Source organism: Babylonia areolata, chromosome 4 (assembly GCF_041734735.1).
Source record: "Babylonia areolata isolate BAREFJ2019XMU chromosome 4, ASM4173473v1, whole genome shotgun sequence".
NCBI classification, from domain to species: domain Eukaryota; kingdom Metazoa; phylum Mollusca; class Gastropoda; order Neogastropoda; family Buccinidae; genus Babylonia; species Babylonia areolata.
Genome location: NC_134879.1, coordinates 47,123,573 through 47,150,662, shown reverse-complemented (window position 1 = coordinate 47,150,662; position 27,090 = coordinate 47,123,573). Strand labels below are relative to the sequence as shown.

Below are 27,090 nucleotides of genomic sequence, written 5' to 3'. Positions count from 1 at the left end.
GGAATTTGCTGCAGTTTCTCTTTGCTAATGAACTCACCATGTTCTTTCAAATGATGATTTAAAAAAAATTTCCAATCCACAATGTCACTTTGTTTTGTTTTGTTTTATTATGGCATTAGCGACTTTCATTGACTCACTTGTGTAAACAAAGTGAGTCTATGTTTTAACCCGGTGTCCGGTTGTCTCTGTGTGTGTGTGTGTGTGTGTGTGTGTCCGTGTGTTTGTGTGTCTGTGTGTCCATGGTAAACTTTAACATTGACATTTTCTCTGCAACTACTTTGTCAGCTGACACCAAATTTGGCATAAAAATAGGAAAAATTCAGTTCTTTCCAGTCATCTTGTTTAAAACAATATTGCGCCTCTGGGATGGGCACAAAAAAAAAATAAAGAATGAAGCCTAATTATATGCAAACTGCATTTACTGTCATATCTATATTTTTTGTATTCTCTAAACTTGGCACTTTGATCTGATATTCTGACCCAACAGCTAGAGCAGTCATTATTATCATTTTTTGTTCAAACAGGAACTTCTTTTGCTAAGCATGGAAGTTTTATTTATTTTGCAAACGTTTTTGTGCAGATAGTAAAGAAGGGAAATTACTCTGTAATGCTAGGGGAGTTAATTTGCTTTAAACTGATCTTTCTCATCTTAAACATTACATTTTTAAATTATACTCAATACATAAAAAGCTTGGATTTTTTTTTAAGTGTATCACAAGTGAGTCTTGAAGGCCTTGCCTCTCTTGTTTTTTCTTTGTGGAAAATAGATTCCCAAAGTAACTTACACAATATATTTTTTTTTCAGTATGACAAAAAGGGAAAATAACTTTTAAGCTCTATATGTGCAAGTCCCCCCAAAATCAGTATTTGTACACAATACAGTATACACTGATCCACTGGTTCCATTTTTTCAAGAGAATGGTATCTATGTTTCAAAAGCTAACTAAATTATTATATAAAAAAAATGTCTAAGCCAAACAAACTCAGAGGCATGTATTTAAGATTTTCTAGTTTATTCAGACCATCTTTCTTCATGCTTTTCACTGTTATTTTCAGGAAATCATTATTATGTTTTCCATTCCATACAAACTGAAGACATAGCAACTGGAGTCTATGAATACACTGGTCAGATGGGTCTGACAGCAAAATAATAAGGTCATCAGCTCAGAAAGACAAGTCATTACAAGACTCCTACTTTTTAAATTGGAGAGACGGTTTGCTGTTCCCTTTTTTTTTTTTCTTAAAAAAAAAAAAAAAATCATTCAAACCTTAACAATCATTTAAATCTTGAGTAAAATAAACAATATAATTGCCAATCACCCTGTGCACAGTTTAACGGAGAAAGGGGCAACAACCAACAGATCAGAAGCACTCGAATTTACTGCCTTCATACAGCAGCCAAGACGACCATAAACAGCACACATAAAAGCCATCAAGCAGTAGTCTAATAAAGCAACAGTTAACCGAATGATGAACTGGCAGCAAACAGTGGAGAGAGACCTCAGATGCTTCGACAGATGATGGAGGGGGGCTGACACCAGCAAACTGACAGAGGACAATGGACAATGGAGCGCCTTGACTGCCTTATTCCACCCTACTTCCACCCAGTTTCCCCAAGTCATTACTCCACCCACCCTTCTCCACCCCACTGCTCTGTCCTACCTTATAAACGATAACATTTATATGTGAAAATTAACGCTTTAACAAAATGCCTACAATCACCAGTATATGTGATGGTACTTTGAAAAAAAATCCACCCCACACCCTCCTCATCCTGCCTTCTGCACCCAAGCATCTAAGTAACATTCATAAACTAACCCATTCTCAACAAAACAAATAACAGACAAGCAACAAGTACACAGGTCATTTCATACAGTGACACAGGACATGTACAGCAGGAAATGATGTGAGTCACTACCTCCTGACACTTCCCCTGTCATTGCATTCCCTAGCCTTCCTTCCACTCATAAGCACAAAGTAGGAATGCAGAAAATGGAAAGAGCAAAACAAAAACATGTTTTCCCAGATTGTGTACGATTACAATCAAAATATTCCAAGGAACAGGGAAAATTTTCTGGCTGTCTTCAACCACACACATATTTGGTAAACACACACACACACACACACACACACACACACACACACACACATGCTTTTATAACTAAGTTCAGCAAAGATGTTAGGTGCATATGTGGAGAACATATATCTAGCAACCATATCATATTCGAATGTCAGAATCTAAAATGTTTTTTACCAGACTTCACCAAAAGTTCTTTTGAATGTGTTATTAACAATTCCAATATGTTATTTGCTGTTGCAGAAGGTTTGCTGCGTAGTCCAATAGGACATTTGTTATAGTTGTTTGATGTTGGCGTTTATAACGTTTCCATTTTCCCTAGCGTTGTCTCTCCCTATTCATCCTCCACACATACACACACTTTTACCCCCACCCCCTCCCACAACCCCTACCCCCACGGTGTTTTTTTTTTTTTTTTTTCCCCCGTCTAATATCACTTCAAGTGGAAAGACGTTAAACTGAAGACGAACGAACACACACACACACACACACACACACACACACACACACACACACACTCACTCATATTCCAGTGTGCGTAAGATAAGCAGGCTCTCTCACACACATGTATTGTGACATAAACACACATGCTTGCACACATTACAAACACACTTTTGCTTTAGTCTTGTACATATCACTTACAGTGAGAAGACATTAAACTTAAGAATGACAGAATCTATTTATGTGAACACACACACACACACACACACACACACCAAGTTTGAACACGGGAGTGGATTTGTAAAACATACTGAAACAACAGTCTACATAAAAACAAAGCCAGAAAACTGCAAAGAAAAGGACAGAATCAATAGCTTTGGAAGATTTCACCTGATACAATGAACAAACTGAATGCATGAAGGATTTGGACATTAACTCCTTCAGTGCCCCAGGACAGGAGTGCCCAAAGGGCAAAATTATCCATCTGCATCATTGTGGAATTTTCCCTATCAAAATGTCATGAAATTTATGTGGAACTGTCATGATTGGATAATGTGCTCATTTTCCTTTTTGAGAAGCATAGGTTATACAAACTTTCTTTCAGCAGTTTGCAGGCTAGAAGGTTTTTTTTTTTTTTTTCAAATTACTATCCTCTGAGATTTAAAAAAAAAAAAAGCAAAAAAATCCCTTAGCGAATAGTCACTGAGCATGAAAAAAAAAAGCAAAAAAAAAAAAAAGCTAGGCACTGAAATTGTTAAGAGAGAGATGAGACTGATACTTCTTGTTTTGAACACTGTTTGGACGGGTGCAATAGCCGAGTGGTTAAAGCGTTGGACTGTCAATCTGAGGGTCCCGGGTTTGAATCATAGTGACGACGCCTGGTGGGTAAAGGGTGGAGATTTTTCCGATCTCCCAGGTCAACATATGTGCAGACCTGCTAGTGCCTGAACCCACTTCGTGTGTATATGCAAGCAGAAGATCAAATACGCATGTTAAAGATCCTGTAATCTATGTCAGTGTTCGGTGGGTTATGGAAGCAAGAACATACCCAGCATGCACACCCCCAAAAACAGGAGTATGGTTGCCAACATGGCGGGGTAAAAACGGTCATACACGTAAAAGCCCACTCGTGTGCATACGAGTGAATGCAGAAGAAGAAGAAGAACACTGTTTGTTTGGGGGGTTATTTTCCCTTCTTTCTGTTTCATGTATTTTTTTTTTGTTTGTTAATAAGCACATGTACACACACACACACAGAATTTTACTATAGCATATATGCATGTGCATGCACAAACTCACACACACAAAGCCTTCTATGACCTAAGTTTTTGTTTTGTTTTGTTTTTCTCAATAGAAACTAAAATTTGGTAAGTGAAGTGAGTTGAGTTGATGTCAGTCTGGTAAAGTCTGCACAAGATGGGTGCACAACATATACTTCCTTTCACATGCTGTCTTATACAGTAGTAAAAGAACTATGCTGATCTGCAGGCAAACATGCAAAGTGATTACAAGTTGCATGTCTGTGTTGTGCACACTGTAAACATGAAATTCAAATGCAGTCACACACAAACATACAAACACACCAAACAGTACACACATTTGCTGCATGCCTATAACATGAGTTTGCACACATGTCTAAGTGAAAACGAATAAACACTTCAGTGTCTGTGTTAATGTGTATAGGTGTGTGTGTGTGTGTGTGTGTGTGTGTGTGTGTTTCTCTGTGTGTGCATGCATGCGTGTAATAGTAGTCTATAGACACATAAATAGATACATAGACAGACTAGAGAGAACATACATGTGTATTTGAGAGAATGAGGGTGGGGTGGAGAGAGAGGGAGGGAGAGAGACAGAGAGAGACAGACAGACAGAGACAGACAGAGAGATGACAAAACAAAAGTAGAGACAGAGAGGGAGTGAAAGAAAGAGCGAAGGGGAGACAGGGAGAGAGAAAGAGAGTGAAAGAGAAATCAAGCTGACAGAAATTTACACACTTCTGTAAGAACAGTTTAAAAGAAAAGCATAAAAGGAAACAAAGTAACCAACAAAAAACACACAAAAAAGATTATGAGCATATGAAGTTATTACCAGCACCACTCGCAAACAAATAACAGTCTCAAAGCACAAAACAAAGTGTGTGTGTGTGTGTGTGTGTGTGTGTGTGTGTGTGTCGCACGCGCGCACACGCGTGCTCGCACCAAAGGATCAATGCCAGCGTTTCCATGGAAACCCGAGTGTGTCCTGAGCATTAAGGGCAACAACAAACGACGACGACGACATTCAGTTGACAAAGTGAAATGCCATCACTTCCTTGCCGGCTGCACTCACAGAGCTACGCACATATTTCCCTTGTCACTTTTAATCCCGCCACCCTGCTCTCTCTCTCCTTCACTCTGTGCCTCGCTTTTCTTTTCCATGACCCCTCCTCCCCCCCCCCCCTCCCTCTCCCCGCCCCCCTCGTTTATGTTATCCTCCTTTTGCTTCGAGCGGGCATTTTAAAATCGATAGAGAAGGCATAAATTATCTCTTTCTTTTGTCTTTCTCTCTCTCTTAAAAAAAAAAACAAATTTTTTTTTACCTGCCAGGGGTTTTTAGTGCACTCCGTTTTGTCTATTGGTCTGTGAAATGAGAGAGGTTGAGGATAACGCGGGTGATGGTGAGGGGCTGATGACGGGGTTGAGAGTGTGAGGGTGAGGATGAGGGTGTGTGTGTGTGTGTGTGTGTGTGTGTGTGTGTGTGTGTGTGTGTGTTGTGTTGTGTTGCATGTGTGTGTGTGTGGGGAGGGAAGGGGGGTGAGTGGCTGTGTGTGGGTGTTTATGAGTGAAAATGCTGTGTGTGTGTGTCTATGCATGTGTGTGTTTGTTTTGTTTTGTGTGTGTGTTTGTGTGTGTGTGTGTGTGTGTGTGTGTGTGTGTGTGTGTGTGTGTGTGTGTGTGAGTGATCCAGTGGATAAGTGTGTATGTGTGCATAAGTACATGTATGTACACTATGCTTGTATGTGCAAAATGCACCAGTGCATCTGTGAAAATAACAGCATGTGTGGATGCAATGTGTAAGTATCACTGTCACATATATTAATCAACAGGTGGTGCATGTATTGGCACATGTGCTATGAACACACATACACACAGACACACACACACTTCAAAATGAATATAACAACATGAATGTGATGTCTAGTGCAAGCGCAGCCATGTGGGAAAAAACCTACATCAAAACAACACCCCCACCCCCCATCCCCCAAGTTCCATCCTGTGGAAATGAACTGCCAATTTACCATGTCTGCCTGAGAGCAGCAGCTGTCATGAAACTGGCCACCAATTTATCACTACTGATGAGGTAATCCTTTCTGCTCAGATGCTTCTCAGACTTAGAGGGCAGTGAATCCATTTTGTTAGCTCTCTCTCTGTCTCTGTACCTACCTATCTCAAAGTTTTTATAAAAACAATTTGTAAATAAAAAACACACAAAAAAACAACCAAACAAACCAAAAACAAAACAAAAAAAACACTGAAAATGATTTACTTTGCCCTATTTTTTACTACTGCTTTTAAAAATATAATCCATTTTTATGTTTGTGTGTTAATGAACCTTATTGAGCTATTCATACCCAGCAATTTGTGTGTGTGTGTGTTTTTTTTTGTTTTTTTGTTTTTTGTTTCCCGACCTTACCTCCCTGCACAACCTCGCCTGTCATCCTCATCTTTTCACTTCACCCTCAACTGTCGTTTGACATGACAAATATTTCTGACACTGAGACACTAAGATTTTCTTCCCATAATAAGTACCTGTCTGGTCATGTTACATCAATGGGAAAAAATCAGTTTAATACAGACTGACCTTTACTGTGAGCAGGAGTAATGAACATTTTCTTCTTTTTTTCCCCCTTCTTTGGTCAAAGTTCACTGTAATAAATGCGTAAGCTGATTTAAAAAAAAAAAAAATATTATTATTATTATTTTTTTTATTTTTTTTTTTAAAGAATCCCACAAATATGATGTGTCTGTACTTTCATCGCCTGGATGTTTTGTTTTGTTTTTTGTTTTTTCCAAACACACTACACAGCCTAAATTTTCAAAAAGAAATCACATTCAATTTGTGTCAACAAATTCCTGTTGCTCCAAAATATGTAAATGCAATCAAGGGAAGTTACTACTTTACAGAAGGTATCACTGTTAACAACAACAATAACAACAACAAAAAATAAAAAAAATAACAGACATAGATCCCAGAACATGACATTTCCAATCTCAGCTCACAGTACACATTAACGGTCAAATCTCATGGATCACAGGGAACATACGAGTCACAACAAACCAATCAATATAAGATTGGTCAATATAATGTTTCTACACCTGTGGAAATACCTCTGACTCTATATAAAAGATTAGAATTCATGTTCCATCACTAAATCTAAATAACATAGCCATTTAATAGAGAAATCCTAATAATTCCTTTCCATTAGGTGTATTTGTTTTTCTGTTAATACTTGCATTTGAGTTCAGCAATGAATGCATGTAAACCTGGTTTAACCTTATCAATTCTACACTTATATATAAAGAATTTTGCCCATAAAACTATCAAATCAAAAACATTAGTTTCAGTTTTTTCATCAGTGCCAAACAAAATAAGTTCAAAATTGAGGGACAATCTTTCACAGTTTTCACATTTTTGTACAATTGTTACTTGTTTCTCACAAGTAGTTCATTAACATGCATTTCCTCATTTAGGAGTAAAAGTCCACTTTTTGCCTCGACCATCTGTACTATCCTAAAATGTTCAAATGTTACAAGTCCTCCTTTTTTTTTTAATGTGTATTCTTTTTACATGCTGACAAAATTTTGTAATAAAAGCATTGTTACACCATCACTGACATGCCACTGGACACAATCCCTAATTTGTGTTCTGAACTCTCTATTTGCAAGGAATTTTATAAATAAAACAGAAAGATCATTTTTGCTATAATCTTTTATTCAAATACTATCTCTTTGGCGAAAAAGAAAGTATTATGTATTCTGTATTACAGACAGAGAGAGCATGGCAAGAAGATAAAACCTTTCTTACTGCGGTTGTTGTGTTGTAATTACGTAAGGTTTGTTTGTTTGTTTCTTATTTCAAGGACAAACCCATTCAGTCACTGGCAGTCGACAAACAAAGTTATTAAAAAAAATCCCCATCCCCTAAGAAAGTTATCAACAGGATAAAATAGTACATTAACAAAACAAAAAAAACCCCGTTCTTTGAATAAGTGATTATCAAAGCCACACAGGAACATGAAGCAGGAATGCTAAGCATTGTGTTCAAGCTTCAAACCACAAATGACCGTCAGTCATGAAAGGAACACTTTAGCGTTTTCACAGTCTGCAGTTCCAGAAGAGATCAAGTAGTTCACAAGGAGCTTATTGCGCACCTGCCAAACGACACGCATGTGACCCAGACACATTAAGGGTTGAGGGACAGACATAAGCAAGCCATCACCTAGTTTTGTTTTGTTTTGTTGTTGGTGTTTCTGTTTGTGTGGGATTTTTTGTTTTGTTTTTTCCAGAATTCCTTCTTCTGCTGTTTTTTGTTGTTGTTTTTTTGTGGGGGGTGGGGGTGGGGTCTCTTTTTCTCGGGATTTGGTTACCAGATGCTACCACTGTATTTGGTTGTACATGTAGGTATTTCTTTTTGTAACCCCCAAAATGAAAAAGTTGCTGGTAAGCAATTTTTAATATCATACTGTTTGCATAATATATTATATCAAACTGCACAGTCCTTGTCATTGTGAACGAAGGTCAAGGTCAAAATAACATAACATTTTCATCAGATGTATTCCAATTACAGATTTACACACACACACACACATTCACACACACACACACACACCCTGCTTGTACATTCCAAATGAAAATCATTCAACTGCTTTGCAAGACACTGATATTTGCAGGCAGAGACGCAAACAAGCATGTACATACACATGATACATGATTAACTTCCCCAGTTGTAACCTTTTTCCAGTTGAGCTGGCTTATGTGCATAAAATTTTGTATCAATTGTATTGTAGTGTATTACTTTTTGTCACAACAGATTTCTCTGCGAAATTCAAGCTGCTTTCCAAGGGGAGAGTGCTTCTTCATTATGCAGCGCAACACTTTTTTTTTCTTTGTCTCGATGTCTTCAGGTGTATGAATTTGTGTTACTATCAAAATTTAAAAAAAATTTTGTATACAGAATTATGCCAGAGACAACCCTTTTATTGCTGTGGGTTCATGCTGCATATGGGACCTCTGTTTATCGTCTCATCCCCATGACTAATGGAACAGTCCATGTCTCCACATGTAAGGTGACCTCTCCTGCCTGCTATCGATAATCTTCTTCAGATTCAAAAGAATTTTTAAAATAATCATAATAAAGACAGAGTCAGGCGGAGCGAGGGGGGAGGAGTGACAGATAGGAGAGAGAGACTGAGAATGAGAGAGGGGAGTGACAGAGACTGAGCTATTAGAGTCAAAGATGGGGTGGATTGATTAAAACAAACATTTCCATAAAAAATAAACTACTAGAACTACTCCAAATACATGTATATGACAGAAATCTGACAGGAGTAGAGTGATGGCCTAGAGATAATGCGTCCGCCTAGGATGAGAGAGAATCTGAGTGCACTGGTTCGAATCACGGCTCAGTCGCCAGTATTTTCTCCCCCTCCACTAGACCTTGAGGGGTGATCTGGACGCTAGTCATTCAGATGAGACGATAAACAGAGGTCCTGTGTGCAGCATGCACTTAGTGCACATAAAAGAACCCACAGCAACAAATGGGTTGTCCCTGACAAAATTCTGTAGAAAAATCCACTGGAATAGGAAAACAAATTAAAAAAAAATTGAATGCAGGTAAAATTACAACAAAAAAACAGGGCGGCACTCTCAGTGTAGCGATGTGCTCTCCCTGGGGAGAAAAGCCCGAATTTCACACAGAGAAATCTGTTGTGATAAAAATCAGTAACACAATAATACAATACTGATCTCTAACAAAAATCCTTCCACATACTATGCTTTATCTCATCTGAAAAGACTGGCCAAACAAGCAATTAAAAAACAGAACTGAATTTTTAAAAAAAAAAAAAAAAAAAAAAAAAAATCACATCCTCCTACCCCTTTTTTTGGGTTTTTTTTTCTTTTTCTAAGTTCAAGTTGCTGGTGGTTGTTTTTTTTAATTTTTTTTATCCCACTCAAAAAGCCAAGAAGGGAGACTGAAACACACACAGTAAAGCAAAAATCACTTATCAGATCCTGTTATGCAAGTTCTCCTCGAAAGTAAAAACTTGCCGACTGCTTTGTTTTTCGCATGTGTAAACTGCAGTTCACTATATCAATCATTCAATGTCTGTTCTAAGCATTCCTCTCCCTCCACCACTCCACACTTCACCCTAACCCACGCACTCTCTTCATCTCCCCCCCCCCCCCACCCCCACACCCCCCTCTCTTCTACATCAAGAATATGTAACCCAATATCTTTCAAGTTCAGAACAGCCCCTCTACTCTGCTTGGCTCCACAGCCTTCCCATGTCTCCTGAACCATGCCTGTCATTGTCAAGCCTGATGTACGCTGACAACGACAGAGAGAATTTGCTTCTCGTTGTTCACAGACCATAACTTGCGATACACTTACGCAGCTTACCAAAACGAACAAGGTGCTTCGTTTTACAATGTATGTTGTATGTTGAGTGAATAAAGCTGGGCCCAAGTTGCTCTAGATGACCTTGTGAATATCTGATCCCAAACTGTAGCTGCTCAGTCAAGAGCACTTTAGATGATAAGCCCGTCATTCTGTACACATGGATTGCTTTAAACTTCCTGGTGTGGTAGAGGTCACGAGTTCATGTCTGGAAGTGACTAAAGCTTTGAACAATTTAAAATACACATCATCATGCGCTCATGAACATGAAAAGGTTAATTTGGCATGGTCATCTTATATTTAACTCATACTGCAGTTTAAGCTATAAATATTCCATAATATTTTGATTGAGCTGTGTGTGTGTGTATGTGTGTGTGTGTGTGTGTGTGTGTGAGAGAGAGAGAGAGAGAGAGAGAGAGAGAGAGAGAGAGAGAGACAGACAGACAGACAGAGAGACAGAGAGAAATGAACGAACGAATGAACGAACGAATGAACAAAATCTTATTTTATGAGGGTAAAGGAATAAGCACACAGTGCTTATTTACATCCGGCCCTCTGGGCAAGAATAATAATTGAGAGAAGAAAAAAATGTGAGAGTCAAATTCACAATAGCAACATCAAAATTACATTTAAGCATGTACAGTGGTGGTTCGTCCGTCGGGATCGACAAGGACCATCTAGTCATCCTGGGGTGGGAGGGGTGGGGGTGGGGGGGCCTTGTGGGTACACAGATGACTGGTCAGGCCAATCCGTGCCCGGAATGTTTTGATGCAGTGTGGACAGGGGATGGTGGCGGCTGTCGGGGACTTGCTGGCACTGCTTTTCCTGGCCTGTCTGCGTTGCTCTGCTGCAGCGATTCTGTTGGCCTCACAGGATTTGGCGCCTTTGTGGACAGCTGAACGCCAGTTTGGTCTGTCCATTGCATTCAGCTCCCATGTGTCGTGGCTGATGTTGAAGGCCTTCAGAGAAGCTTTCAGAGTGTCTTTGAAGCGCTTCTTTTGGCCTCCATGGGGGCGCTTGCCATGTTGGAGTTCACCGTACAGCAGTTTCTTGGGGAGCCGGTGGTCTGGCATGTGAACTACATGGCCTGCCCAGCGCAGCTGGGCCTGCATCAAGATGGTGTAGATGCTGGGCAAGTTTGCACGAGTGAGCACCTCTGTGTCAGGGATCTTCTCTTGCCACTTTATGCTGAGAAGTTTTCTGAGGCTGGTGGTGTGGAAGTGGTTCAGCTTTTTGGCGTGGCGTTTGTAGACTGTCCATGATTCACATCCACAGAGCAGTGTGGTGAGAACTATGGCCTTGTATACTTCGAGCTTCGTCTCCAGGGTGATGCCTCTCCTGTTCCAAACGTTCTTATGGAGTCTGCCGAAGGCAGCGCTGGCTTTGGCGAGTCTGGCATTCACCTCAGTCGTCGATGACAACTGTGCGAGAGAGTGTACTGCCCAGGTATGTGAACTTGTCCACCGCATTCAGTCGTTGCCCATTGATGAAGATGTTTGGTTCAACGTAAGGCTTTCCTGGAGCTGGCTGGTGCATCACCTCGGTCTTCTTTGTGCTGATTGTGAGGCCAAAGTTGTCACAGGCAGCAGAGAACTTGTCGACACTGTGTTGCATGTCAGCTTCGGAGGCAGCATTGAGAATGCAGTCATCAGCAAACAGGAAGTCGTTGACAGTGTCTGTCCTCACCTTGGTTTTTGCTTGAAGCCTCCTGAGGTTGAAGAGTGAGCCATTTGTGCGGTACCTGATGCCAATCCCTACGTCAGCGTCTCTGAAGGCATCTGTCAGCATAGCTGAAAACATGAGACTGAACAGGGTGGGGGCAAGGACACACCCTTGTTTGACTCCGTTGGAGACAGGGAATGGTTCTGAAGTCTCTCCGTTGTCTTGGATTCGGGCCAGCATCCCATCGTGTAGTTGCCGTATGATGGTGATGAACTTTCTGGGACATCTGTACTTCGCCATGATTCTCCAAAGGCCATCTCTGTTAACAGTATCGAAGGCCTTGGTCAGATTGACATAGGTGGAGTAAAGGTCAGCGTTCTGTTCCTGACACTTCTCCTGGAGCTGCCTGGCAGCAAACACCATGTTGATAGTCCCGCGTTCTTTCCGGAAGCCACACTGGCTCTCTGGTAGGAGACCTTGCTCAAGGTGCGCTATGAGACGGTTGAGTAGCACTCTGGCCAGAGTCTTGCCTGCGAACGGACAGCAGGGATATTCCACGATGGTTGCCACAGGCCTGACGATTTCCTTTGCGCTTATACAGGTGTATGATGGAAGCGTCTTTGAAGTCCTGTGGAACTGCCTCATGCTGCCAGATGAGCTGGAATAGCTGATGAAGCTTCTCAGTCAGTGCCATACCACCTTCTTTGTAGACCTCAGCTGGAATGGAGTCTGAGCCAGGGGCTTTGCCACTGGATAGCAGATGGATAGCTTTCTGGGTCTCCTCCAAAGTTGGAATGGCATCCAATGACTCACTGACTGGCACCTGGGGGAGTCGGTCGATGGCTTCATCATTGATGGTGGAAAGGTGGTTCAGTACGCTGTCAAAGTGTTCAGCCCATCTCTCAAGGATCCCGTCCTTGTCAGTGATTAGGGTAGAACAACCAGCACTGAGGAGTGGAGCAGATCCAGAGGTGGTGGGACCATAGACTTCTTTCAGGCCGTTATAGAAGTTCTTCATGTCGTTCCTGTCTGCAAAGCCCTGGATCTCATCAGCTTTGTTGCTCAACCAGGAATCCTGCATCTGCTGCAGCTTCAGCTGGATGGTGCTGTGTGTTCTCTTCAGTATGTCTTTCTTTGACTGTCACTTGGGATCTTCAATGTGGGCTCTGTAGGCTTGGCGTTTGTCTTCCAGCAGCTGCTTGATCTCAGTGCAGTTCTCATCAAACCAGTCTTAGTGCTTCCTGGCAGAAGGCCCCAGGCACTCCATGGCAGTGTTGTACACCGTCTCATGCAGTGCGCCCCCTGCTGCCTCCACATTCTGGTTGTCCAGCACAGTGGACTCAAGGCGTTCCTCCAGGGTGTCAGCAAAGCTCTGCTTGATGTTGCCTAGCTCCAGCTTGTTGACATTCAGGCATCTGGGTGCTTTCATGCCCTGAGGCCGTCTCTTGGGCTGGATGCGGAGGTTGAGTTTGGAGACGATAAGGCGGTGGTCTGTCCAGCACTCGGCGCCGCACATGGCCCTTGTGACTCGTACGTCCTGCCTGTCCCTCTTCCTGACGATGACAAAGTCGATGAGATGCCAATGCCCAGAGCGAGGATGCATCCATGACGTCCTGTTACGGGTAGTGAGGCAGAAGACGGTGTTTGTGATAAGAAGGTCGTGCTCGGCACATGTCTGGCGAAGTAGTTGACCATTGCTGTTACAGTTGCCAACCCCATGCTTCCCAATCACGCCTTCCCAGGAGGTGCTGTGACAGCCAACTCTCGCGTTAAAATCACCAAGAATGATGAGTTTGTCTGCATTGGGAACAGTGGTGATGACAGCGTTCAGGTCCTCGTAGAACTTGTCCTAGATCTCATCCGGGTTGGTCATGGTGGGCGCGTAGGCGCTGACAATGGTGGTAAACTTCTTCCCGTTGCATAAAGGGAGTTTCATCGTCATCAGGCGATTGTTCACTCCTTTTGGGGGGCCAGCCAGCTTGCCAATGAGGGTTGTCTTCACTGCAAAGCCAACTCCAGCCTCACGTCTCTCTTCAGGTCCACGACCACTCCAAAAGAAGGTGTAGCCTGCGCCTCGCTCACAGAGTTCACCTTCTTCTGCCAGTCTGGTCTCACTTAAGGCAGCGATGTCGATGTTGAACCTGGCTAGTTCACTCGCAATGAGTGCTGTGTGTCTCTGTGGTCTGTCCGAGTTGCCTCTGTCCAGAAGTGTACGCATGTTCCATGTGGCAATGGTCAATGGGGTGCTCCTTGTTTTCTTCTTTCTTTCCTTTGTGTGTCGACCGCTTGAGTAGTGTCCCCATCAGCCGTGGTATGCTGACTAGGGTGGTGTGGAGCAGGCAATGTTTAGGGCACCTTTTCTAGCCCCTTCCTCATGCCATGGAGGTGAGCAGTGCTGTCCTGAAGAGGGCTGCTCAGTCGCTCAGGGGGCTGCCGATCTCTACCGCTGCTCCAGTCAGTGAAAAATGACCCTATGGCCTGAGCCGCCTGTGTGCAGGTCCGCGGCTACGACTGCCAGTGTACCCACATCTGTCGCTTCGTCGCTCACCTGTCGCCACAGGGCTTGGGGAAAATGATAGTATGGGATGAAGGATGACTGATGACTTGCGCGATGACTTTGTTTATAGTGAGGAGGAGTTGCGCACTGTCGACCTCACTCTCTTGTCCGAGACCGTCTGTATCCAGCGGCAAGACAAGGTCAAGACGACTGAAGATGGAAACGGATGCAGTGGATGACCAGGATGTCCTATGTGCCTCATCCTGCCCTCAGCACTCCACAGTGCTCTGCTGCAACCGCCTTCCTCTCCGTTGAACCATGAAGGTTTCTTCTGCAGAGTCCGCCGGATCCAGTCTTCACATGCTTGGGTAGACAAGCCCTAACTCACTGAGGGTTTGAGACCCGTCGGCTACCCTCACCTAGTTTAGCCAGCCTGTCAAAGCCGTTGCCCGGGGGTTGGGTGCTGCCGCATGCTAGCAGCTTCTAGGACCCAAAAGTGAGAGCTGGGTGCCGGTGGGGACCAACAGAGGACGAACCACTCCCGGAAGAGCGTGACAAGCCCCCGCCTCTAGAGGTACTACCCCTCCCGTGCACCCCCTAACTGTAATAATACGTATACAATAATACGTATACAATACAATAACGCTATAAATAAATAACAACAAGGACAACAGGGATGGGCGTGGTGGAGAGCTGAAGGAAGAATGGACAAGGGGAAGAGTCAAGAAGGTAGGGGAGGCTGACTGAACAATTGTATTGTGAAAGTGATAGTGAAGACAGACACAGAGAGACTGACAGGGGATGAGAGAGGCATGTACATACCTACATTAGTTACAATCTATATATATATATATATCATTACATGTTTGTTGTTTATAATTGATATGTGTCACAAAATAGAGGTAAGACAGACAGAGAACTCAGAACTTAGATTCAGAAGTAAAAACATTTTTTATTCAAGAGAGAGAGGGGGACAGAGAGAGAATCTGAGAAAATCACACACACACACACACACACACACACAAACAAACCTGAAGACAAGTACCATAAGACTCACATGAGTCACAGCACAGACTGTCAGACACTAAAATTGGGAGTGACAGAGAGACAGACAGAGAGGGAGAAAGATAAGAGGTGGGGATGGGTGGAGTTCTTGAGAGTGAGAAAGAAAATGAAGAAATGAGTCTTAAGAGTGATGCAAGAATCATTAAGACCCCCTCTCCCCACCCAATTTAACAGAGTATGACTGCCAACATGGTGGGGGTAAAAATGGTCACACGCATGAAACCCCACTTGTGAATATGAGTGAACGTGGGAGTCGCAGCCCACTTACGAAAAAGAAGAAGAGAATCATTTAGAATGTGCAGGGTTTTTTTGTTTTTTTTGGGTTTTTTTTGCAATTGGTAGCACTCCGAGTTTGACATCATCATCAGAAATAAAGTGTTCTAAGACTAAAATCAATAACATCTAATGATCTGTGGAAAAAATGTACACACACACACACACACACACTTTGTCATTCTGAGTCAAATATGTATAATTTTAAGCTTGATCTGTACTGCCTGCACTGATTATGAGCTGAAGGTTTTGACAACTTAAGCACTGCTGAAATAAACATCAATAAGAACATTCACCACACTGAAATAAATTCACAACATCCTGTAGAAATCAAATATCAATGTTTTGCCAGACCCTTCCCCTCCCCCCTCCTCCCCATCACCCCCCTTATTCTTCAGAACAGAAAAATAGACCAATGGCAGAACTAGTTATCACCATACCAATGATTATAAAGTGTTTTTGTTGCCTCAAAGTCTTGTCTTAAAAAAAAAAAGGGGGTTTAAAAAAAAGACAGAAATAATGTTCAAAATTAGACTTTTTCTGATGGATTGTATCCCATGCCGTCTGTCTAGCTCTGTGTACCATTGCTGTCATTTTCTGTACCTTACTTGTTTTGATTAATTGTATTCTGTCATTATATTCTGTGTCCAATTCCTAAACTACTGCTACTAATGTTAGCACATGGTACTCTATCCCCTGCATGAGGGAGTAATGTTCAAAACAACTGAGTAAATTCACTGAAGAACCTCAGCTGCTACCATCAGACATCAAAGAGTGCAAGACAAACATGTTGTTAGTGTTTGTGTCCAGTACTGACCTGGAGTGGTGAATATATGCATCTTTAATTAAACTAATTAAAGGACTCAAACATTAAAACTACCCAATATCAAGTACATTAAACTGTCAATACAAAGTTTATACCGTCCTGGAGTAGAACAAAATATGTCTATGTAACCATGAGCACTATACGGGTTGAAAGGAATCTGCAGGTGGTCAAACCTTTTGGACATCATTTTATTTAATTGATAATGATGCTACAACACATAATTTCTGCTACAGCGCTATGGTTTATTGTTACTTGTTAAGCATCTTCCTTTGAATAACAAGTGTCACATAATATCTTATGAGCCCTGCCCTCGGGATTCTATGCGCAGGGCGTGGTCTGACACACCTACTGCATGTAAACGCCTTGATCCTTTTTTGTTCTATCCTTATTGACGAGAATGACAAATAATCATTTGGCATTCACTTACTTTTCTGTCGACGAACTGACACGCTACTTCCTTCAGGGCGGCAATCGTCATGTCAGGCTCGGCAACCGCCTGCTCCCGCATAAAGCCAATCTGCATCCAAAAGATACATCTCCCCTTCACCTGTTCCTCCGACATTTTCCCACATGCGTATGTTTATATCCTGTCGTTATGTACAGGGTAGCCGTCCGAGGTTTATCAAAACACGTTTCGTGTCGTTCTGTCACAGCGAACACCAAAGCAGCATCGGCGAGTAAAACCAGTGTGAAGCAATGTTGACAGTGACACACTGTGACACTGACAGCACTTTCACTCCTTGCAAACTTCTGTGAACTGTGCCGTCTGCTGTCTTCAGCGCCGCGACGCCCTAGCCCACACGGCGCTAGCCATGGAGAGCAAACCTACATCTCAGAGCAAGCCAGCCGGAGACATGACAGCAGGAAAAGAAACTGAACTGTCTTGTTACGTCAATGCAAACGAAAGACGGGGGGAAAGTTAAAACAGACCCTCGCTTTGTCACGAGACGCACCGCATGCACACACACACAAATGTTTCAATCGCATCAGTGCGTTGCACATATATGTCGTGAACTATTGTATACAATTAATGAATTATTGAAAATCTATGAGTTTCTTACGTCGCTTATACATACCACTGCATGTTATGTCATAAACAAATTCTTTATATAAAGTACATTTTACGACAAATATAATTCTTGCTGCCAGCAGACAACAGACGTCACAAATATGGCTTCATGCTCAGATTCGGTGTCGGAAAGTCACACAAACAGCCTGTCAAACCGCTCCGACAGCCATACAGGAAGCGAATTTGAACCGAATGAAATCAAGGGTTACTTAATGAAAAGAGCACGGGTAACTAGAAAATGGAAACGTGTGTATTTCGTGCTGAAAAACTGCGATCTTTTCTACTACAGATCAGGAGAGCCCACAGCCGCTGAGGTAAGGGTGTTATTTGTAGCAAGCATCATGTCATTGATGACCCTTTCCGCTTGTAACTTCATGTTTGACAGTTGTGTGAGTTTTTCATTGCCTGTTGGTGTAATTCGAGACACTGACTATTTAATGCATTGAAAGAGTTTTGTATTGGGCGATATCTGTTGCAAGTGTTGTCTTAGGGCCGTTGACGAATGTTTTTTGTTTGTCTTTTTGTGTCACTGGTCGTCGCGATCAGTCAAGGAGATCGAGCAGTGGATGCGGTCATACCGCTCTTGTATGACGCTGCGACTGCGACACGGAATGGGTTCAAATGAGCCGTTACGGACTGGTTCAGCAGTTGATGACTGCACAATGGCCCAGTAGTTGCCTTAGGATCTTGTTCAAAGTCATGCGGGGCCGTTGTGACAGTCAAACATAGTAAAGGCGAGAAACATAACCTGTTCATTTTCTTTACAGGGAAATTCGTTCAAGGGTAATGTCGCATTTTAGCATCCCAAAATCCTCCTTTTAGGTTGTTCCACAGATTTTTTTTCATTACTTAGCACGGATCTTGGGTGTCTTACGTTTTTATCTATTCTTAATAAAGTGTGTGTGTGTGTGTGTGTGTGTGTGTGTGTGTGTGTGTGTGATTTGTGCTTGCTTTGACTTGTGTCCATTTAATTCATATCCTGTTGTATAAACATTTGCATCTTTTTCATCACTTGTGTGCTGCATTCCACCTTTCACTCCCCATGTTTACTTATAGAGCTCTGCAAGTGGGCTTTTCATGTGGTTGAAACTCTGCTTTTGGCATTGTTTTGCTGGGTGTATTTGTGTTTCCTTCATCCACCAAACAGTAGCATGGATTGTGAGATATATTCAACATGTGTGTTTGATTGTCTGCATGCATGTTTGATATATTAACATGAAGTGTGTTTAGGCACTAGCAGATCTGCACACCATAAGTTAACCTTGAAGACTGCTAAAACAAATCACCATGCTAAAACTAACATACATAATACTATTATCCATTAATGCACACATACATGTGCAAGCAAACACACACACACACACACACACATACACAAGCATGCACACACACAAGCATGCACACAGCACACACACACACACACACACACAATCACACCAAACTAAGAATATAAAGAGGGAGGGGAACAGCACTTAGCATAGCTGAATATATAGAGCTCTTTTTTTATATTCTGTATGTGGTGTCATATACTGTACTATGTCAAAGTGATGCAAACATGGCCTATCGGTTTGCCCTGCTTTGCCAGTTTTCACGTAGCGGCTAACAGTGAAAAGACAACAGCAATTAGCATAGCTGAATAGAGCTCTCAGTACAAATTCCCAAATTGTCTTCATTATGCCTTTCTAGCTGGCCAGTTTCAGATTTCATGTTATTTTGTTATGGTGCTCTCTGTGCTGAAGTAGAGCTCTTTGTTACTAAATGTTTAGCTAATCTTTTTTCCTCTGCCCCTCTCTCACCCAGTGTGGTATAATTTATACTTGATACATCAAGGACTTTATAGCCTAAAATGCAAAATACAAAACCATGAGGAGGATGCATGATCCCAGCTGGTGGTAATAGTGTTTTTGCCCACATAAGTGCACATGTATACAGGTATACACATGTGTTTTAGTGCATGCTTATGCCAGTGTGGGATAAACATAAATTTTCTATAGTTCTGAGGATGATAGCTATGTACTTGAGAGAAAACATGTGCTTTCTCTCATTTTGTTCTCACCCTTTATACATTTCTAGACCTGTCTGCACTGCTGAGTTCTCAGAAAACACTCATCAGATCAAAGTGCATGAAAAATAGCAGCAAACTGAAAGGGGAAGAGCATCGCAGCCATATATTCAGTTTGTTTGCTTCAGTGTATTATATAATGTGGCATGCAAATGCCAGTGGGTTGCATTTGTGTGGGAAAGAGAGAAAAAAATATCTTCCTTGATACTTTGCATGTGTCATGAAAAAAGGAATTTTGTTGCTACTTACACTTATGTGTGTTTGTGTGTGTGTGTGTGTGTGTGTGTGTGTGTGTGTGTGTGTTTGTTGGTGTGTGTGTGGGGGGGGGGGGGGGGGGGGCACACATGTATTCATGCATATGCGTATGCATAAATACATGCATTTTTTGTGTGTTGCGCTTGTGGTTCTGTATCATCAAGCGTGTGTATATATATACATGTGTTATACACTATGTGTGTATATAGATCTGCGTAAGTGACTGTGTGGGTATCAGACTTTCACTTGTGTGTGTGTGTGTGTGTGTGTGTGTGTGTTAGTGTTAGGAAAGCACAAAAATGGCAAGTGATCTAGTTATTGATAAACTGTTATGCAATCAGTATCACATGTATGAATGTACATTTATTTGTTATAAAAACTTGTGTGGTGCTTTTAACAAAGTCCAAATTTTTCATATGAAAAATAACAACAACAAATTCTTAAAGCTAGAGCCAAGACAGGAAAGAGGAAATATTTTCATTCATATGTGCAGGCAAAACCAAAGAGGATTCCTTTGTCCAACGCCGACATATCTGAAAGCAGTGTGGACAAGAAACAGTACGCTTTCCGCATCAGGAGCAAAGAAAATGGCCGAACACATTACATTCAAGCGGACGATGAGATCAGTCAGAACTGCTGGATGCAGGCAATTTGCTTTGCAAAGGCTGCTGGGAATGATGGCTCGGCATCTTCGGCTTGCGTGATACAGTAGTCGTATTTGTTATAATGTGTGTGCATGTGAATGTATGCTTACGTGCACGAGATGGAGAAGATTTGTTCTCAGTGTGTGTGTGTGTGTGTGTGTGTGTGTGTGTGTGTGTGTGTACAGTCATGGTTGAATTACTGTATGGAACATTTGAAAGAAAATAATCATCTGTGTAATTATTTTCGCACTTACCAAGTTGTAAATTTGTGAATTGTGGACTAATTCTTTTTCTTTCTTTTTAACTTTATTTAATAGTGCCTGTAAGAAGTTTTGTTTTGAATTCAGAATATTCTTAGTGTTATCATAGCATTCTGATATTGCAGATAATCCCAGGCAGTCCAATCATAAAACAAAATATATAACAACACTACAAGCAAAGAGAGACCAAATTCTACTGGTCTCCGAGAAGACAACACACTAAGAAAAAAAAAATGTAGTCAGGTTTTTTTTCATTCATTGCATAAGTTTTTTTTTTATGCTTATGAGGTATTTTGCTATTGGTTAAGTGATGTGTTAACTGAGGTTTTTTTTTTTCAGGATTTTTCCTTTCTTTCTTTCCCTTTTTTTTTTCTTCTTCTTCTTCTTCTTTTTTTTTTTGTCAATGAAGAATTTTCAGTTGAAACTTGTAATTTGATAGTGGTAAACCGGTGTACGTTGACTGATACGATTGTGCATTCTGTGATTCCTGAATATGGCTTTTGAAAGTCTATGTGTATGTATGTGTGTGTGAGAGAGAGATGGTGCTTGAACATGGTGTTGAGAGGAACTGTTTTTTGTATCACTACAGAAATGATGATGACAGTTGCAAGTGAAAGTTGTCATTTTTGAGTACTGCGAATGTCAAAGAAGACTTAAGCCAGTAAAAGGAAAGCCCATGCTGGTGTCATTTATTTCATAAAGAAGCTCTTTTTTTCTTTATATTGTCTTTGGCCATTATTTTGTCGCAAGTTTTGAAATGCAGATTCTGTGGTACTGTTATGAGACGGAAGATATGAAGTCATTCAGTGTAACTAATGTGGAACCCATTTTGTATTAGTATAAACTTTTTTTTTTCTTTTTATTTATTCAGGCAAGGGCCCTTTTGCATGCATATAAATATATCATCACAAACTAACCCAGGTTCACTCTTCTGAATGAGTGGAGGTTTTATGTTGTTGTGGTTACAAGCATCAGATGTTTTGGTCAGCAAACTAGGCATACAGTTTTGTTGTTTTTGGTGCTGTATTTCCCTTCTTGCTTTGTTCAAATGGCCCAAATCTGAGAGGTTGAAGGAATCTTGTAATGTTGTTAGCAAATAATTGGCAGATTTACAACTTGTTACAGGGCATAAGTGTTAGAATTTGGCACGAGCAACATAGATAAAACAATTTTTTAAAGTCATTCATGACTGAGTAATTTGGTTGCTGTACTGCTTCTACAAAGTCCTTGATATTCTTTTTAACCAATTTTCTTGGTATGCAACAGTGACAATAGTGTGTGTAAGTCTTATGCTGTATATGACTGAATGAATACTGGCAGATTTACAAATGTCTTACATGAAGAAGGGTTTTGTTTTCATTTTAAGTGTCAGCTTAAGAAGTGTCGTGTTTTTGCAGGCTTCTGTGTTTTAAGGCAAACTTACTGGTGGCTTATCTTTGTCCACTATGCACTTTTAAATCAGTAGAAACAGCTCAGGCTTTTTGTGCAATAGTTTTCTGTGACATGAGAATATGAAAGTGACAGTTAAAACGGATGTTTTTGAATTGACCAATAGGATCTTCAGACTAATAAAAATGAGGATCATTGAACTTGTAGTAAGCAAGTTTACAGGCTACCTAGGATTGCAGCTTCAGTAAAGGTTTTGTTACCTCTGTCAAATATGTATGAATATTCTGTATGGGCCCAACATGTGATGCTAACTTCTCATTGTGATCATATGTATTTTTTCGAGTCTACTGTTGTGCATTATGAACAGTGGTAGTGCTTTTGTGCCATGGCAAGAATGCTGATGATATGTGAATCAGTTGCAGTTTTTGTATCCCAGATTCATGTTTTGTTGGTTTTTTTCTGTTTACTACTTATGTATACGTTGCAGATTGTGCTTGGTAGTAAACATGTAATGTGATGTGAAAGTTTTGACAATGATTTCCTGGTGCTGAGTGTCATGTTCTGTGCTCTGTTGTCTGTTTCCCAGGTGTCAAGAGACTGAACAAGGGAGAGTATTATCTGAAATGTTTGTTTTGGTTTCTTTTGATATTTGGCAGGGTGGGAGGGTGAAGGGAAGTGTGAGACTGTGCATGGATGTGTGAAAGAAAAAAAAATTGTGATGTTGAAGAATTTTACCAGCTTTGCTGTATAATGTTGCATGTGTGCCAAATGTTGGGTCAGATAATGTGTGGTAAGATTTGTGATTGTGCAGTTCTGCTGTGATGTGCACAGACAAGGATTGCTATGTGTACAGACATGAGTGTGCATGCAGTACACATGGTGTTGTCAGGCAAAAAAGGTGTTGTTGTGTGCACCCAGCAGTACCACAACAGTAAAAAATGTGAAGGGTGAGAATGGTTTTCAACTGTACTGCACTAAAACACTTGACATTGGGAAGCAAAAAGGCTCACAGTTGAATTTGTGCAAAGTAAGTCTTGGGTCCACAAAGAAATAGTCCCACATGGGTTGACCAATAGTTAAACAGAAGAACTAAACTGTGAATTTAAAAAAAAATTGCCATCAAGCCCATCATGAAAATCATGTATTATCATATGTTGTATGGAGTCATGTTTTGCACTTGAGCACATTTATTGTTCAGACTGCTTCTCCCCATTTTTGTTTGAAATTTATCTGAACAACAAGTGTTGGATTTGTTTGTAAAGTTGACAAGTCAACTGAAACCTGGTCACATTGTGTTGTGTTTCTCATGCATCTCAAAAGTTTAGTGTTTTTTTTCAATTTCTTGTCTGTCTTCTCAAGAAATTGTGGTGTGGACTGTTGATCAATTTCTGCCCAAGAATATTGATGGGAAATGCACACATGCATGGATCTTCATGAGAAAACAATTGGAATAAAGACATTTGGAGCTGGTACCCATTTTCGTCATTGGCGGTCATCATTTGATTGTTTGCTACTGAATCATTTGTTTCATATCTCTATACATACCATGACACTGAATGATTGATAAATGCAAATGTGGCCTTATCGCTGAACGACAAAAGTTATTTGACAGGATCTACATCCAATAATGAACTAGTTTTATCGATGAGTACAAACAAAGCTGTGGAAACCATCTCTTTTTTTCTTTTTTCTTGTTTCACATATGAAGGAAAAAGTGCTTGATGTGAAGGGACACAGTCTGTTGTTTTGATCTCAATGGCAAATCAGAAAAACAGTTGTCAGAACAAATAGAATATTTGTATGCCTTGGCTGCCCACTTTATTTGTTCTTGTAGCTGCTTGAATATATAGTTAGTTGGTATGGTGATAAGCTTTGTTGAAGGATTTTTAACAGGGTTAGATTTTTGTGGTGTAGTGCTACCTTTACAATTATGTGTTACTTGTTCGTTTGTTTTTTACTTCGTTATGTTGTCATGTTCATACACCATTCAAGTAATAAATTATGACTAGTGGTCACTGGGAGTTTAATCTGTTAATGAAATAGAGCTTGGACTTGTTTATTTGTGAATAAATGTCAGCTTCTGGAAGTTTCTCCTTTACTTATTTTTGTTTCAGAAAGTACTTTTGTACTGGCCTTGCCGTGTGAAATCTTTACTGACTGACTGACTCTACTGATTAGTTAGATACAATTTCATGTTTGTTCTATTTTAGCTCTTTTGTCTTTTGTATTAATCAGTTTGTTGTGCATTGATCACCTTGCTGTTTAGGGAATTTCTGTCAAATGGCATGCTAGCTTTGTAGGGGGACAACTTTTTTTCTTTCCTTTTTTTTTTATTAAAAAAATGGAAGTTATAAGGAGACAATAAGTGATGTGAAGAATATCTGTTTGGTTCTGCTTCCGGACTACTCTTTATTTTATTTTATTTTACTTATCTGGTCAGTGCAGTTGGTTGCACTGAGAACATGGTAGTTGATGGATTGGATACCTGTTTTGAACACACCTAACAATTGATAATGCATGCAGCATACAAAATGAAACTGTTCCAGCCTCCTTGCAACCCGTGTGAGAAAACTCGTCAGATTTCTGTTCATATGACTGGAAGGAAATCAAGTACATTTTTGTTAAAATCCAATTTGATTAGTAATGTTACAGTTATGTATCATCCATTTTTCTCCATTCCACTTTTTATAGACTCTCTCTCTCTGTTTATGCTTGGTCCCTTAATCACTTTGACTGTTACATAAGTTGATTGCTTTTCTGTGTGTGATTGCTTTTCTCTCTCTCTCTGTCTGTCTGTCTGTCTGTCTCTCTCTCTCTCTCTCTCTCTCTCTGTATGTGTATGTGTGTGTGTTATCTTAAGGTATGAATATTCATTTTTATGTTTGTCAAATTTTTCCACTAAAAGACAATTTTGCTATCATGAACAACTCACACACAACTTCTCAGGTAATGATAAATAAGCATGAGAATGTTTGTGACATGAGAAAATCATTGCTCTTGCAGTACTCTTTTTTTTTTCTTTTTCATTTTCCATATCATGTGAGCATGAAAGAATAACCAAGGTCGCATATAACTGGAATGTATTGGCTTACCATTCTGTTAAACAAGGCCCTGTTTGAATGTGAAATATTAATTACTGTATGATTTATTCATTTTATTCTATTTAACCAAGTGCCAAAATGCTTTTTTTTTTTAAACTGTGTGTTAGTTTTGCATATTTTAGAACTCAAGCGTCATAATTTTCCTGAAAGTTTTGCAACATTGTTTTTTTTTTTGTTTGTTTTTTTTGTGTGTGTGAGCCCTGTCTTGTTGCCTGTGTCAATATGGATGAAATATATGATATGACTTGTGACAGCCAAGAATCGATTTTTTAAAAGAACGTTTAAAAAAATACCAGTGATGGTGGTGATATTTTCTCACAAGCCTTCAGTCTTGTCCTGCTACTGTCCCTAGGCATAAAGTTTTCCTAACACATCTCACCTGAGGTAAGGTTAAAATGGTAAAAAAATGGTTTAGAATCAAAGGTACATTAAGATGAAGATAAAAGCGACCTTTCGAGTCATAAACTCTTTTGTCAAGTGGAGAGGTGAAGAAGTGTTGGCAGGTCTCAGCAGCCTGTATTGAAGAGGTGAGTATATCTCAATAGCTGGAAACTTCTGCTCTGCTCACTGTGTTGTTGGAGGAGAGGGGGCTGGTGGGAGGAAGATGGGGGTGGGGCGCAAGGAGAGGAGGGTGGATGGGAAGGAGGGGAGAGGGGGTGGGGGACAGGGGTGGGGGGGCTGTCTGTGGGGAGGGGGGAATGGAGGAAGGGAAGGGGAATGGGAGGGAGAAGAAGGGACGAAAACTAGTGTCACTCTCTGACATTGATTCCATGGGGTTGCACTGTGCTAAGGCTGGAGATGATCTGACTTTCCATAAATTTCCTGTGTAGGCAGTCGCCACGGCTGTTGCACCAAAGTGCTGCCACTGATATATGCGAAACGTTGTGTTGCCTGGAGTTAGTGGTTTCCTACTGGGGTGTCTTTTCTAGCAAGTATGTTGTGTCCCTGTGTTGTTTGAAGCGGTCGTTGAGGGTTCTGTAAGTCTCACCTATATATATTTCTTCATCTTAAGGTACCTTTGATTTTAAACCATTTTTTTTTTACCCTTTTAACCTTGTTTTAAAGGGTCCAGCAGTCACCATTTGTTCATCACCTGAGGTAAGTCACTAAAGAAGGTTAAAACTTGCAACAAAGAAAACATACTGGAATTATTTGTTGTCTTCTTAGATGCACACAGCAGAACCAAGAAAGGGTTTCTGTGTTTCAGAATCCAGAAATGTCTTGTGCCAAGGTCATCAGCGTTAGTCAGTGATGGTTTTTGTCTTCACATCTTTTATCAAAGTGTTTATGAGAATAAATTTGAAAATAGTCATTCTGTCTGTCTTGCTGAATGAATGTTACCTGGTCTTAAGTCAAAAGCCTTGTCTTCATTTGCATGTGAATGAATATTTTATTTTATTACAATATTGAAGTGTACAACTACATGGTGTTTGTTTTTCAGTCTACTAAATGAATTACAATGTGCATGATGCCATTCTTTGCTGTGTGTTATAAAATGCTGTTGTTGTTGTTTTTTTAACATGAATTTATATCAATTGCTAAATATGACAATGATTTTTTTCATAATTGCTTGTGCATCTAGTTTTTATTAATGTGAATTGATAAAAATTGCTAAGTACTGTTACCAACAGCTTGCTAATGAATGTTTTGTGCAATGTTTGTCTGATTTGACCAGTCTTCTCCATGGGTGCTTTGTTCAGCTTGTCTGATGTTTCAATGGCTAATTGCTTTGGGGCCATTTAATGTGGACATCCACTTTCAGTTTCTGCATGTGAAGCTTCCTCCATGTGTCTGCAAATAGGTGGAGACTGCT

General features: G+C 40.6%; 2 protein-coding genes across 4 annotated transcripts in view; one reads left to right on the top strand and one right to left on the bottom strand.

Annotated features, from left to right (window-relative positions):
* Positions 1 to 17,452, bottom strand: part of LOC143281712 (serine/threonine-protein kinase D1-like) — a 106,885-nt gene extending 89,433 nt beyond the window's left edge. For all 3 annotated transcript variants that reach the window (XM_076586977.1, XM_076586978.1, XM_076586976.1), the window contains exon 1: positions 16,925 to 17,452. In XM_076586977.1, coding sequence (XP_076443092.1) covers positions 16,925 to 17,059 — 135 coding nt within the window. In that variant the 5' untranslated portion in view covers positions 17,060 to 17,452. The remainder of the gene's footprint in view (positions 1 to 16,924) is intronic.
* A 215-nt stretch (positions 17,453 to 17,667) lies between these two features.
* LOC143281240 (PH domain-containing protein DDB_G0274775-like) lies at positions 17,668 to 25,849 on the top strand. The gene is made up of 2 exons (XM_076586346.1): positions 17,668 to 17,880; positions 20,377 to 25,849. The coding sequence occupies exons 1-2, from the start codon at positions 17,668 to 17,670 to the stop codon at positions 20,593 to 20,595; spliced, it is 432 nt and encodes a 143-aa protein (XP_076442461.1). The 3' UTR covers positions 20,596 to 25,849.
* The last annotated feature ends 1,241 nt before the right edge of the window (positions 25,850 to 27,090 follow it).